The following is a 15,161-nucleotide window of genomic DNA, read 5'->3' on the forward strand; positions in this document are numbered from 1 at the left end:
TATTTATTCTTTCAAGAATTTGTGTAGTTTCTGAGCGGGAGGGAAATTAGCGTCCTAAGTTCTACACGGTCTGTTCTGCATCGGTCAGACGAGAGGCTTCCTCACTGTCTGCCCAGCAGAAACTGACACAGATCATCTGCCCGGCAGAAACTGACACAGATCATCTGCCCGGCAGAAACTGACACAGATCATCTGCCCGGCAGAAACCTCTCAGCCGCTCAGGGTCTCCGGCAGGGTTTTTTGCCGGAACCCGAGAAACACTTCGATTTCACCAGGATGGCTCACGGGGGATTTGGACTGATGCTGACGTGTCTTTTCCTTGGAAGAAGAGCCAGAGACATATCCTTCTACAAGAGTATGCGGGATTTATTGTACTTTGAACTCCAACCAAGCGCTACAATAACTTGCTGCACTTTTTATTTCAGGCCACACCTCCACCGCCTTAGCAGTGACCTTCACACAAAGTCCAAACACACTGCAGGGAATAAATCACCAAAACCCTGTTACACATCTACTTTCAAAGCTACTTTGCTGTTCGTTAACATTTATCCGTCCATCCATCTGCGCTAAGGGCCTTTTGAATATTCATGGAAAAGGGAATTCTCACATTGACGTGTCAGATTTAGCAGATCCGGTGCCTTGGCAGGTCACGGAAACCCAATGCAAACATCCGGAAACAGAACAATAAATGTAGTCGTGAGTTCCTCTACTGAGAAGGTTCTCCAGAGCGTTTATCACACGCTGCAAGGAAACCGTTTCGGTTTGAAACCGCGGCGGACATGTTGGCTCGGCCGCGGCCATCCGGGTCCCGGAGCGCCGCTCGCGCTGCATGACGGGACGGGGACGGCGGAAGGAGCTCCGTGCGCCCGGGTTACCGAGAGCCGCTTCCGTCCCGGGGCTCCTGCAGAGCCGCGGACGATCCAGACAGATCGTGTTAATCGCACTTTAACGGGGAGTTCAGACACACGCGGAGAAACAGGGAAGACGTCGAGAACGCGTTGCGTCATGACGTAAGGTTGCGTCATAACGTATCGCAGTGACGTCACCCGCGCCGGAGCTTCAATGTCGCAGCAGTTAGTCGGAGCAGCCGCCCCGCGTCCGGTCCCGGTCCCAGCCCCGGTCCCAGCTCCGGTCCCCGACGGAACACGGCACCGCTCGGCGTCCAGGCCGGCGTCCGCCTCTCTATCCGCCGTCTAAGCAGCGCCCGCCGGCGCCCCGACACGGAGCTCGCCCGTTCCCGTGGAGCCGCGGAGGCGCCAGGATGCCCGAGGATCTGTGCTGAGGACCGAGCCCACACGGTGAGCCGCCGCGGCCCGCTGCCTCGGTCCCCGGGAGACGCGCCCTCGACCTCCGGGGAGCCTCGGGGTCCGCGAGGCGGAGGGGGGAGGGCAACCCAACCGGCGCTCCGGAGCCGCGTTCCACCGGGCCGCGGGTAAGCTAGGTCACCGAGGGCCGGTGCTCCCGGGGGCCGCTCCGGGTCCGCCCCCTGTGGAGGAGACCGGAACGGGTCCGGAGGAAGAAGCGGCGAGTCCTCCTGGAGGCGGACGGGACGGCGGCTCGTCCGGGTCCCACAGGCTGAGGCGGACCTTCACGGTCACCTTCGGTGGTCCTCAGCTCCTCATGCTCGGAGGCGATGGAGCCACCACGGCGAGCACATTGGGCTCCGGTGCGTCCGCGGGCCGGGAGGAGCTGGGGAACCGCATCGGGAACCGCATGGGGAACCGCAAGGGGAACCGCATCGGGAACCGCATCGGGAACCGCATGGGGAACCGCATCGGGAACCGCATGGGGAACTCTCCAGAGCTTTCCAGATTCGTCAACGGCCGTGAGGAAGCTCATATTTCCGACAGCTTTACGTAACAGATGAGTAAAGGAGCCAAAATGACAATAAATAGTTACAGACTGTGGATGATAGAGCGTGACCTCTGGTGCCCCGAGGAACCTGAGGAACCTGAGGAACCCGAAGCCAGTGATTCCAGTCATGTTTTTTAGCAACAGATTCCAGCCCACTGTGGAAACCTGGTCCTGAGGAGCAGGTGCTGACCTGGCTGAGGTCCGGTCTGGAGCTCAGAGAGGAAAGGCCTCATGAGTCAGGTCGCCGTTTGCTAAAAGTAAAGGTTGAAGGCACCGACAATAATAACCCATAAGTTTAAGACAGTCACTCGTCATAATTCTCTGAGGACCCGTCAGGTATGATCTTTTCAGAAGATGTTCCACATGAGGCGACAGAAGCCGACCGGCCCGCCACACACACACTTTTCAGACGGTCTGTTTCACAGTTTGTTGTTTCCATCTGGCCACTGCCGAAAGGAGAACATCGGCTCGGCAGTAGGTCCGGGTCCTCCTGGCCTGACGGCTGTGCGGTTTGATCTCCATCCAGTGGAGGGTCTCCGCTCTGGGACATGTCTTCACCCGACGCGGGCTCAGACGTGACCGAGGTCGGAACCTCCGGTCGGACGCTCGTGTTCCTGCGCCGTAGTGAAATCCGGAGCTGCCGGCGTTCCTGGAGGCTCCTGGAGGCTCCTGGAGGTGTCTCCTGACAGCAGCACATGTTCCTCAGGGCTCCTTTTCTGATTCTCTCTCCCGCAGTGCCATGTCTCTGGTTTTCCCACGACCCAACGCAAACGCAGTCCACGGAAAGAAGGATAAGAGATTGATGGCGGAAGTGAACGCATCGCCGCTCAAGCACTTTGTGACGGCCAAGAAGAAAATCAATGGGATCTTTGAACAGCTGGGGGCCTACATCAAGGAGAGCTCCTCCTTTCTGGAAGGTAGGGACGCCCTCAGCCGTCGTTCAGCCGCCGCCTCCTCTGGTCCTCATCCGAGGCCCTTTTCTCCACGGCCTCAGATAAGGACAGACTCTGTCGAGGTCAGAATTTAGCTCAAACATGTGAGTTTTCCCCATGTTTCAGTTTCCCCTCTGTCTGGGTTCCTCCAGACCTTGTCTGGGTATCAGGTCTCTGGACGGCGCCGAGTGCAGGGAGGCAGTGTAGGCCTCCCTTAGCGGTGGCCATGTTGGAGCCGCTGCTGTGATTGGCTCTGGCCGCTGGGGGGCGGAGCCATTCACAGCCGGCGGTCCTTGATCTCTTGGAGCGGCGAACAGGTGACCTCTTGCTCCTCTGCAGCTCCTCTGCAGCTCCTCTGCAGCTCCTCTGCAGCCCCTCTGTGGCCTCCAGCCTCTCGCTGAGCTCACCAGGGGCCCATCTCTGCTTTCTGTGGCAGGATGTCAGGCAACACTGGTGGTCCTGCACCTTCTGTCATTACTCTCTCCAAGGTCTGACGCTCATCTACCAGACATGTTGTCAGAGCCCTCGCAGTGTTTGGTATCTGCTTGGCTGGACCTCCTTCTTCATTGCCGTCCACTGTTAATGCAGCCCCGGTCGGCTCTGCGTGCCTCGTCTCCTGATTGAAGGCCTCTTCCTCCTCATTACATGCTCTGCTCTCCACTCAGGGTTACACAGGTCCTAAAGTCAAGTTGATTTAATTTCTCTCTCACACACACACACACACACACACACACACACACACAATCTTGGACTCCTCCTTCCCTTCCAATCATGTCAGTCATGAGGGAACATCTCAGGACTCAGCACAGATGACCAGTGTTCCTCACCTCCCTCCGGGGTCAGTCTTTGCTGGGCCAAAGGCCAGTGAACTTCTGGAGATGATGGCCTTCTCTTTCCACTCCTCTTCTCCCTGGTTCCTCCCAGGTGTCCAGGTGTTCCTCTCTCTGTCTTCGACCTCCGGTCCTCCCACGCTGTCGTCCAGGCCGTGATGTCTCAAGGCCCCAGAGGAGGGCAGAGTTTGGAAGCTGAACAATTCAGCCGTCCGTGGTCTCCTTAGATTAGAGAGGATCCACAAAGAGGAGGAGAACGGATGACACCTGAAGGCTGTGTTGATGTTGTTGAGGAAGGGAATGTGAAGGAGATGAAGACCGGTAGTAATAGGAGAGCGACCCGAGTGCAGAACCCCCTTCTGCGTTCTGCTCCGTTATCCAGCTCGGTCTTTGAACGGGCCGATGATCTCCCACCAGCCCTCGGTCTCTGTTAGTCCAGAGCTCCAGGAGGGGTTGGTCTTCTGCAGAAACACACGTTCACCTTTCTGTTCATGATGTTCATCTGACCCGCCGAGGTATGACGGGACTGACTGCTGTCTGCCGGCCTCCTCCTAGACGCTCACGGAAATGAAGAGCTGGACCCCATCACCACGGAGGAGCAGGTCCAGGAGGTCCACGGCTACCTGGCCAAGGTGGCCGGGATCGGAGAGGTGCTGGCCCGCAGGCAGATGAAGGTGGTCTTCTTCGGCAGGTACAGTATTTTCATACGCTTGAATGAATCATGACTCGATGTTCTGAGAAGCTCAGGGAAACATCACAGCAGCTCTCCAGGAGATAACACATCTCCAAGGGCGGCTCTCACGCCTTCACCGTGTCTTCACACCCGTGCTCCACGGAGCTCTCCTCCCTGGTCCTGGGCTCCTGGACGGATCCGAGCATGAAGACGCGAAGGGCTGCCGGCTCACGTCCGGCCTTGAACAAAACCGACCTCCTCGCAACTTCAGTGAGGCTTCCTGGGTTTTCTCCTCTTCTTCCCACGTCATTGTCAAACTGGTAAATGGGTTGGATGGATCAGCTCCAGGAAGCTCCGTGTCCATTTAAAGTGTCCTCGCCGCGGGACGGAAGGAATATTCCGCTCCGTTCTGCGTCCACGGGAGAACCTCTGAGCTGGAGAGGAGGAGAGGAGAGTCCTCGGTCTGAAGGTCAAATGTGAGGACGGGCTGTAGGTTCTGACGCGCCTCTGCGCTCCACAGGACCAGCAACGGGAAGAGCTCCGTCATCAACGCCATGCTGTGCGACAAGGTGCTGCCCTCAGGCATCGGACACACCACCAACTGCTTCCTGAGGGTGGAGGGAACCGACGGCCACGAGGCCTTCCTCCTCACGGAGGGCTCCGAGGAGAGGAAGAACATCAAGGTCAGCCTTGTGTGTGTGTGACTGTGTGCAGCTCAGAACTGTGGGGTCTGCAAGCATACCTTCTCACCATACCTTCTCACCCTACCTCTTCACCCTACCTCTTCACCATACCTTCTCACCCTACCTCTTCACCATACCTTCTCACCATACCTCCTCACCATACCTCTTCACCATACCTCTTCACCATACCTTCTCACCATACCTTCTCACCATACCTCCTCACCATACCTCTTCACCAAGCACTACCTTACGAATCACACTTGGCCCCCAAGAAGCCCCTGGGAAAACCAATGAACTGAATGTAATATGTATGTATACTGCTCAAAAAAATAAAGGGAACACTACAACAACACAATGTAACTCCAAGTCAATCCCACTTGTGTGAAATCATAGCGTCCACTCAGGAAGCAACACAGATTCATTTTGACTTGTTTTAAGGACATTACATCAAAGTTGGATCAGCCTGGAGTTTGTTTTTACACTTTCATTTTGAGTGTGATTCCTAATCCAGACCTCCATGGGTTGATACAATTGATTTCCATTGTTCATTTTTGTGTGATTTTGTTGTCAGCACATTCAACTGTGTAAAGAGCAAAGTATTTCATAAGAATATTTCATTCATTTAGATCTAGGATGTGTTTTTTAAGTGTTCCCTTTATTTTTTTGAGCAGTGTACATATATATATATATATATATATATATATGGCTCTGAGGTGGCTACTTGGTCAAGTGGTCACTTCTGACTTCCGACTGCTGCTACTTTGGATCTTTGGCGACTGAGTTGCTCTTTATGTAAGTCGCTTTGGATAGAAGCATCTGCTAAATGGCTGGAGTGTGCATGCGTGTGCATGCGTGTGCGTGCGTGTGCGTGTGCGTGCGTGTGCGTGCGTGCGTGTGCGTGCGTGTGCGTGCGTGTGTGTGCGTGTGTGTGCGTGTGTGTGTGCGTGTGTGTGCGTGTGTGTGCGTGTGTGTGTGTGTGTGTGTGTGTGTGTGTGTGTGTGTGTGTGTGTGTGTGTGTGTGTGTGTGTGTGTGTGTGCGCGCGCTCTCTGCTGATGCGTGTGTGTTCCTGCTCAGACGGTGAACCAGCTGGCCCACGCTCTCCACCAGGATGAGGACCTGGACGCCGGCAGCCTGGTGTGTGTCATGTGGCCCAAAGCCAAGTGTGCTCTGCTGAGGGACGACCTGGTGTTGGTGGACAGGTGAGAAGAACCCGGCGCCTCCAGAAGACCCCCCGGTCCCGGTCCCGTGACGCGACCCGTGTTCTCCTCCGCAGCCCGGGCATCGACGTGACCACGGAGCTGGACAGCTGGATAGACAAGTTCTGCCTGGATGCCGACGTGTTTGTTCTGGTGGCCAACTCCGAGTCCACTCTGATGCAGACGGTGAGACGCCAGCAGATCCGGGACGGTTAGTGGTCAGAAACGTCTGCCGAGAGCTTTAGTCCCTCATAAGTTTGCAGAAATGAGTGTCTTTGGATGCCGGTTGGAATGAGGAGAGCGCCTCTCCGAAGAGTGGACGCTCCCACCAGCAGCACCGCCAGAGATAGAAGTTCACGTGGTGCACATCATCTGGTACGGGAGTGATCCAGATGTTCGACCCTTCTGTCCACACCTGATCTCAGTGTTGTAGGTCAGTCTCACTGTGAGGTGTCAGCAGAAACCAAAGAGTCGGCTTCCAATGAGCGTTTGCAACTTCACTCCTCCTCTTTGAGCCTGGAAACCTGCCATCATGGACTCCTGTCCTCGCCTGAGGTCGCTGTGAGAAGATGTGACGCTCCTCGCGCAGGTCCATCGGCAAACATCAAACCCCGTAATCCTCACAGCTCATCAGACCCTGGTGGTTCTGCAGAGCGTCGCCCTCAGGGCCCGTTATCTCCCAGAGCTCGGGTTCTACTGCTGCCCGGGGACGGTGGAGGAACCTGTCTTGAGACACCTGAAGATCTCCCAGTGATCCAGAATCTGATGTTCTCTACCTCTGCATTGTGCAGGTCCCATTTGTGACCTGCACAATGCATTCTGTGATGGGGACCTACGTAGATTGGCTTTGAGACGAGAAGAAGAAGAAGAAGAAGAGGAGGAGGAAGACATGATTAGCTGGTGTTTGGATGCAGTTCTCCCCTCAGACCTTGGAGGTGAACTGGGCTGCAGCACTTTGGACTCTGATTGCCAGTCAGGAGGCATCAGAAGCCAGGAGGTCTTCACTGCCCTGAGGAAACACTGTGAGGGTCACAGTCCAACGCTGTCCGTGAAGACCTGGGACCTGCGTTGGCATGGAGGATTGGATTTCAGAGCCGAAGCAAAGGAGGTCCTGGTCTGAGGAGCAGCCTCAGAAGATCCCTCTGCCAGGACGGACAGGCGTCCACAAAACAAGCTCTACACCAAAGATGGGTGTCAGTTCTACCTTGACTTCCAGGATCTTCTGCGGCCAGTGTGTGACCGTGCGCTGGAAGCAGCTCCCGGCCTCTAACGTGCACACCCTCGGTTCCTCCGGGGTCCTTTGTAATAACCCAACGCTGATTGTCTGCAGGAGAAGTCCTTCTTCCATAAGGTCAACGAGCGACTCTCCAGCCCCAACATCTTCATCCTGAACAACCGCTGGGACGCGTCTGCCTCGGAGCCCGAGTACATGGAGGAGGTGAGTCGGGCGTCCGCCCTTCCAGATAGTTCTGGGACAGAGAAGCACCTGGAACATGCAGGCCGAGGCCTTCTTTGAGACCCTGCTGACGTCTCATGTCTCCTCCTCTGGAAAGCCGAGTTATCTCATGAGACCTTTATGGAGAGGGTTTGAACATTTCCTTAGTGCTAAAGAAAATACTAATTAGCCATCTTTACCTGGTGACTTCATGTTAAAGGAGAGGAATGAAAGTTAGTCGCAGCAAGACAGAATATATGTGTGTGAATGAGAGGAACCTCTGGTGGAACGCTGAGGCTACAGGGAGTGGAGATCGAGAAGATGGAGGATTTAAGATTCTTGGGGTCAACAGTCCAGAGCGTAGGAGAGTGTGGAGAAGAGGTGAAGAGACGGTCCAAGCAGGTTGGAATGGGTGGAGAAAAGTGTCAGGGGTACCAAGAGATAGAAGAACATCAGCCAGAAGGAAAGGAAAGCTGGAGGAGACAGTGGTGAGACCAGCGATGATGTTTGGACTAGAAACTGTTCCAATGACCAAAAGACAGCAGGCAGAACTCGAGGTTGCAGAGATGAAGATGTTGAGGTTCTCTTTGGGAGTGACCAGGATGTAGAGGATCAGGAATGAGTCCATCAGAGGAACAGCACATGTTAGATGTTTTGGAGAGAAGGTCAGAGAAGCCAGACTGAGATGGTTGGGTCATGGACAGAGGAGGGATGGAGAATATACTGGTAGATGGATGCTGGAATTGGAGCTGCCAGGCAAGAGGTCTGGAGGAAGACCAAAGAGAAGATTTATGGACGTAGTGAGGGAGGATATGAAGGTAGTTGGTGTGAGAGAGGAGGATCCAGAGAATAGGGTTAGATGGAGAAGGTGGATTCTCTGTGGTAACCCCTGAAAGGACAAGCCGAAAGGAGAAGAATATCTGGTGACATCATGTCCTCTGAGGAGGTCCTGATGTTCTCCAGCCTCCCCCTCACTGCCTGTGTCTGATGGTAGCTTTGCAGCTCCATGACGACCACGGAGCCTCCAGAAAGGTCAGATAGGACCTAGATGTGTTTAATCCGAACAAGATGGAGGGAATAAGCGTCCTCCTCCCTGGTTCTGGCTCTTCTGCAGCTGAAGGGCTGGTCCTCAGCTCTCTGGGGTTTGTAGGTCCAGCCTCTTCCAACGGACGCTTGTTGGTCCTTTCAGGTCCGCAGGCAGCACATGGACCGCTGCACCAATTTCCTGGTGGAGGAGTTGGGCGTGGTGGACCGGGGCCAGGCCGGCGACCGCATCTTCTTCGTCTCCGCCAAGGAGGTCCTCCAGGCCCGCGTGCAGAAGATCCAAGGGATGCCCGAAGCAGGTAGGCAGGCGTCCAGTGTGGAGTCTGGCCAGGGGCTGCTGAAGCCTCCTCTGATAGCATCGTCGGGTCTCTGCCGAAAGCTGCTCCAGGGTAGTGACCGCTCTGATGGTCCAGGAGTGTGTGACGGGTCAGGAGAACCTCTGCTCTGCTTTGGTTGGGTTTCACCTCCGGCCTTGAAGAGTTTCTAACCCCTCTGGTGAAGAGTGTGATGAATCCCAGCGCTGGTGTTTGGGATGGCGGCTGCGCTGCCTCTCCCTGATCAACCTCTGCTGCCTGACCTCCAACCCAGCGCTCTGGTGGAAGGAAAGAGGACCACAGAGAGCGTCCAGGTTGTCCTACAAGAAGGGAGGGAGACGTTAAATGAAACCCGAACAAAAAGCAAGTTTTCTTTTCAACAGTGTGTCTGAAAGGGTTCTGCCGACGGTAATCGTAATGATTAGAAGAATGAAGGTAAAGGTGGAGGCGTGTCCTTCTGGACGTCAGATGTTTGTGTCTGCAGCGCCTCGTACACCCTGTCAGGACTCCAACCTCTGCAGGACTCTGACGCCTCGGCCTCCTTTCTGCTCTGTTCCAGGAGGAGCTCTCGCTGAGGGATTCCAAGCACGGATGTTCGAGTTCCAGAACTTTGAGAGGCGTTTCGAGGTACCATCTGTAGAAATAAGACTTGAGAAGATCTAACACGTGACCCTGGGCGGGGACAGTCTGGAGACAAGGACCTGCTCAGTCAGCTTTAGTTCAAAGTACCAGGATAAACAGCTGAGGGCACTGGTCCACATGCAGATACAGTAGAAGGTGCTGAAGGACCTCCATTGTGTGTGTGTGTGTGTGTGTGTGTGTGTGTGTGTGTGTGTAGGAGTGCATCTCTCAGTCGGCGGTGAAAACCAAGTTTGAGCAGCACACTGTGAGGGCCAAGCAGATCTCCGAGGCTCTGAGGAGGATCATGGACTCGGTGCACGTGGCTGCACAGGAGCAGAGGTGAGTTTTTTTCAAGTCTTCTGGGCTCAGATGAAGGTTCGGGTCGGAGGAGGAGGAGGAGGAACGGGCCAAAAGCCTGGAAGGAGCCCGGCTCTCCCCAAACATCTCCAGGCAGATAGAGGTCTTTTCAGAACCTCCTCAAAGATCACGTTATTCCTGTGACTTCAGGGGGAAGGAGAACATTTTTGGATCTCCGCAGACGTCCATCTCACAGAAGTGTGTTTCTGCTCAGGGTCTACTGCCTGGAGACCAAAGAGGACCGCCAGGATCGGCTGGAGTTCATTGAGAAGCAGTTGGACCTTCTCACTCTGGACTGCAAGGCCAAGATCAAGAAGATCACCGAGGAGGTGGAGAGACAGGTAACGAGATGTTCGGGTTTGTCCCAGCTGTCCTTGAAGCCGTCTTCCTCCTGGTGATTCGGTGTGTTCAGGACCACCGGCCGCAACGTATCTCCACACTGTGGGACCAGCAAAGGATTGTTGTACATCTGAAGGGACTGATGGAGAGAAGATTTAGAATGGTCTTTCAGCACATTACTTATGGAGGGCTCTCCACACTCAATCATCTACCAAACATCTATCTAACCCCTCGTGTTTGTGTCGTACGTCCAGGTGTCCAATGCCATGGCAGAGGAGATCAGGAAGCTCCATGTCCTGGTAGATGACTTTCGCATGGACTTCCACCCGTCCTCTGTGGTGCTGAAGGTCTACAAGAACGTGAGTTTGTTGGAGGAGAAACAGGTGAAGTCCAGTGAGCAGAGACTCCTGGGAGTCCAGAGCAGACGCGTCCGTCCTCTCCTTCTCCTGGACTCGGGTGAATCCCAAACCTGGGGGTTGGTGGCAGCTCCCTCAGCCCCGGGCAGCTTCAGGGGCCCCACCATCCATCCTCTGACCTTCACACAGCAGAAGGTCTCCACAATGATGGAAACTCAAACTCCTGCTGTAGTATCTGCAGCAGGAAGGCCAGAGAAGGTCTGGGAGGTCATGGGATTAATCAGAAGGAGCAGAGCTGTGGAGGCTGGAGAAGATGGAGGCACGGCTTCAGGAGGACTCAGAGATCTTTCCTGGATTATCTTCCCCTCCAATTCTTGTCTTCTGCTGTTGTTCCAGGAGCTTCATCGGCATATAGAAGAGGGCCTGGGCAAGAACATGTCAGAGAGATGTTCCATTGGCATCACCAATGCTCTGCAGGCCACACAGACTGACATGATGGGTAAGCACACACACACACACACACACACACACACAGATCCCGGATCTGCAAAGTGTTTGGAGCTTATTTGGAGTGCAGAGCAGGAGGCATCTGACGGGGGTTTGTGTTCCTGCAGAGGGTCTGAAGCCTCTGCTGCCCGGCCCCGTCAGAGAGCAGGTGGACAAGCTGCTTCCCCGTCAGTGCTTCAGTCTCAGCTACGACCTGGCCTGCGACAAGCTCTGCAGCGACTTCCAGGAGGACATCGGTTTCCACTTCTCCCTGGGCTGGACCATGCTGGTCAACCGCTTCCTGGGGCCCAAGAACACCCGGCGGGCCCTGATGGGCTACAGCGACCAGGTAGGACCGGAACCACCGCCGTCTCGGGTTTCCTCCGCTCGGTCCGGACGGGTCCGTCCGAGGCTTCCTTGAAACCTCGTCGCCACGAGCCCAACCTTCTCCGAGGGAACGGCGCCGGAGGCCCTCTGGCGGGGGGGCCTTCTGGACCGGCAGAAGGTCCTGACGTCGGTCTCCCGGTCCCCCTCAGGTTCCTCGGCCCATGGCTCTGACCCCCGTCGGGACCGGCGCGCCCCCCTTCCCTCAGAGCGCCATGACCCAGGAGGAGCTCATGGTCTCCATGGTGACGGGACTGGCCTCCCTCACCTCCCGTACCTCCATGGGTGTCCTTGTGGTCGGCGGTGTGGTACGTTCACGTGTGCGCGCGCACACACACACACACACACACACACACATTCACACGTTTCAATGTTTCCGGTGATTTTGGGTTCCACACCACCTGAAGAAACCTCATATTGTGTCAGATCTGGAAGGCGGTGGGCTGGAGACTCATCGCCCTGTCGGTGGGCCTCTACGGTCTGCTCTACATCTACGAGCGCCTCACCTGGACCACCAAGGCCAAGGAGAGGACCTTCAAGAGGCAGTTTGTGGAGTACGCCACAGAGAAGCTGCAGCTCATCGTCAGCTACACTGGATCCAACTGCAGCCATCAAGTCCAGCAGTGAGTGCGCACACACACACACACACACACACACACACACACACACACACACACACACACACACCAGAGTAGTAATGAACAGTGTAGATCATTGACTCCAGTTGAAGACGGTAGCAGACTAACCTGGGACCTGGTCAACACGCCTCCTCAGCTGTGTGTGTGTGTGTGTGTGTGTGTGTGTGTGTGTGTGTGTGTGTGTGTGTGTGTGTGTCCCTCAGGGAGCTGGCAGGTGTGTTTGCTCAGCTCTGTCAGCAGGTGGACGTCACCCGGCAGAATCTGGAAGATGAAATCACGGAGCTGAACAGCAAGATCGATCTTCTGGACAACCTGCAGAGCAAAGCCAAGCTGCTGCGGTAAGATGCCGACGACATGAACATCTAGATGGAACCATTCATCAAGAAGTCCAGCGCGGTGATGATCTGCCGGTGCACGCAGTCATGGCGTGATGGTTTGTGTTTGTCAGGAACAAGGCGGGCTGGCTGGACAGCGAGCTCAACATGTTCACCCAGCAGTATCTCCACCACAGCAAGTAGGACCCGGTCGGGGAGCCCGGTCGGGTCGGGTCGGGGAGCCCGGTCGGGTCGGCGCCGGACCGGCCACACAAACATCGGCTCCAGTTGACTCACCCGCGTCACTTCCATTAGAGTAGAGGGAAGGAACATCTCTGCAGGTCCTCTCTTCCCTGTGCACCTCCAGGTTGCTGTCTAGCAGAGTCTTTGCTTGGAAGGACTCAAAGGAAGATCTCATTAGTGTTTTGCTCAGCGTGGTAGCAGGTGTGTGTGTGTGTGTGTGTGTGTGTCCACATATTTTTAAACTCCTCAGAGGCGGGACATTTAGGACACTGGGATTTTGGCCTGGAAACCAAAGCTTCAAATCTAGTCTGCAGCTGGAGTCGCCCCCCCGGCCTGCTCAGGGAGCCTCGCCTTCCCATGACCTTCTGATTCCCCTCCATCTCCACGCATTCATGCTTTTCCTGCAGTGTTTTTCATAGTCAGGTTGAAGTGGATGCAGGTCCGCCGCCTGCTGGGCGCCCTGGAAGGGACGAGACTCGTTATTTATTTTAGAGCGTCAGACGGCAGTCAGGCGGATTTCCTGTTGGTCGAATCAGATCGGCTCTGGTTGGAGCGATGACCCCGAGGAGACGAGCGGAGGAGACCAGGTCGGATGCAGAGGAGACCAGGGCTGTCAGGACGTGTCTGGGAAGGAGACTGAACCTGGATGGTGCAGGAGAATGCTTCAGTTCTAGGAGTTGCACCAGTGACGGAGATGGTCTCAGTATTTTGCGGTGACGGATGTAATAGAAGAGCTACTGCTGCACCGACAGCGGAAGGAGAGCCTGCAGGACGTCTGATGTGAAGGCTTCATGAATGCAGTGATTATTGTTATGTCTCCGTGGACTCCCCTGCCTCTGACGCAGAACCTTCAGATGGACCTTCAGAACCCATCTTCATCACCAGGCTTTGCGCGCATGTTGCGGGCCGGCTCGAGGCCGGGCCGCAGTGACAAGGGGGCGGGACTCGTATGCTCGTGCTCCTCCGCGGCTCCGGCTGCCACCCGAGATCTTGGACCTGGAAGTGGCCTGTCTGGGGCGGGAGGTGCACAGCGGAAGTCCTGACCCCGCAGATCCTCATCAGACACCTGTAGATGCACCTGGAAATGCGTCGCGGAGGCCGGACGAGCGCCGTGCCCGAGTCAACGGGTCACGTGATGTTCTTATGAGATTATTGCCATGAATTAAAGATGTGCAGATGTTCCTCCAGCACGTGTACGTTGTATCTCTTCCGTGAGTGTTGACGGTGTGAGCTGCTGCCAAAGGAGTGGACCGCCAGACTTCGGCCTGGACTCCGTGACGGCAAGGAAGGTCTTCACCCGAACGGCACTCGAAGCCGGGGTTGGTGGGCCGGAGCCCAGACCTGAGTGCAGGTCTCTGGCCGGTGAAGGTCCCGCTCCGGAGCCAGAGGGCAGCGAAGCAAACAAATCCACTCTGCGACCTGAGATGTTTGATTTCAGCCTGCAAAGCGTCCAAAGGAATCTTCTGAGCGTCGGTTTCCACACACAGCAGATCCGTGTGCAGGATCTCCACCCGAACCTCAACCTGATGCAGCTGAGACACCAGACTGGGACAGGTGACTTTATACAAATCACACAAATATATATATATTGTGTGTGTGTGTGTGTCACGGATGTTGGGATTTATGTTGATGCTTGTTTTCCGTGTGATTTTGGGGTTGCTGGGAATTTTGTGTGCGTGGTTTTGGGGTGCAAGGAATTCTGTTTTTTTTTAACCTGGCATTGAGGGGGAGCAGTGAGTCGTATTGAGTCGTGCTGCACGGCTGTGGCCAACGACAGCTACGGCTTATCAAACGGACGTTTTACTGTTAACCAGGTGTTTTCACTGACTAAAACTCAGCTATATATGTGTGTGTGTGTGTGTATACATACATACACACACACACACACACACAGTTTGTTCCACGTGTTAGATGAAGAATGTTAATGATGGAGTCACTGCCGGCCTCCAAAGGTCAAACCTCTGGAGTTGAACATTTCCCTGTTCCTTCTCCTCCTCTTGTACTCCACTTCCACTCCAGCTACACTGCTCGAATACTCCACTCATACTCTTCTGTCACTCTTCTGTTACTGCACTTATACTCAGGTTGTACTGAGGTGACCCTGCTCTGGTACTCCTCTCATACTCCAGATATACAGTACTTGAGGTCATACGGTCATTCAACCGTCCAGCAGATCCACAGCTCGTGGCGCCGTCCCTCTGTTGGATCCTGTAAAAGTACACCAACCTTCCACTGACTGTTCACACACACACACACACACACACACACACACGCAGAGGCTACCCTACAGCTCTGGGCACGAGCAGAAGGGTCTCTGAGGAGCAGCAGGCCCTGGAGATGACGGCGTAAGATCTGTTGCCGTGGAGACGAGCCCACTGATCCTTCATCATTAGAATCACCACTTGATGCGAACAGAAGAGCCCGAGCTGTGAGGGCCGCTCTGCTGCTCCAGGAGCTTCAG

General features: G+C 55.2%; 1 protein-coding gene across 1 annotated transcript; it reads left to right on the top strand.

The window, feature by feature from the left end:
- The first annotated feature begins 839 nt into the window (after positions 1 to 839).
- On the top strand, positions 840 to 13,887 carry mfn2 (mitofusin 2). Its single transcript, XM_086158828.1, has 18 exons — positions 840 to 1,298; positions 2,590 to 2,771; positions 4,172 to 4,307; positions 4,810 to 4,972; positions 6,048 to 6,172; positions 6,247 to 6,355; positions 7,500 to 7,607; positions 8,794 to 8,947; positions 9,522 to 9,589; positions 9,801 to 9,922; positions 10,155 to 10,281; positions 10,534 to 10,638; positions 11,032 to 11,134; positions 11,250 to 11,470; positions 11,658 to 11,813; positions 11,932 to 12,128; positions 12,347 to 12,481; positions 12,592 to 13,887. The coding sequence occupies exons 2-18, from the start codon at positions 2,594 to 2,596 to the stop codon at positions 12,659 to 12,661; spliced, it is 2,277 nt and encodes a 758-aa protein (XP_086014954.1). The 5' UTR covers positions 840 to 1,298; positions 2,590 to 2,593; the 3' UTR covers positions 12,662 to 13,887.
- The last annotated feature ends 1,274 nt before the right edge of the window (positions 13,888 to 15,161 follow it).

Source organism: Fistularia commersonii, chromosome 14 (genome assembly GCF_037954325.1).
Source record: "Fistularia commersonii isolate RoL2024-O1a breed Wild chromosome 14, RoL_Fcom_v1.0, whole genome shotgun sequence".
In the NCBI taxonomy this organism is placed as follows: domain Eukaryota; kingdom Metazoa; phylum Chordata; class Actinopteri; order Syngnathiformes; family Fistulariidae; genus Fistularia; species Fistularia commersonii.

Excerpts from the sequence above, each read along its gene's own strand:
- mfn2 (XM_086158828.1), top strand. The coding sequence starts at position 2,594 with ATGTCTCTGGTTTTCCCACGACCCAACGCAAACGCAGTCCACGGAAAG. Across the intron at positions 9,590-9,800 it reads ACTTTGAGAGGCGTTTCGAG|GAGTGCATCTCTCAGTCGGC; the intron begins GTACCATCTGTA and ends GTGTGTGTGTAG. Across the intron at positions 9,923-10,154 it reads GTGGCTGCACAGGAGCAGAG|GGTCTACTGCCTGGAGACCA; the intron begins GTGAGTTTTTTT and ends GTTTCTGCTCAG.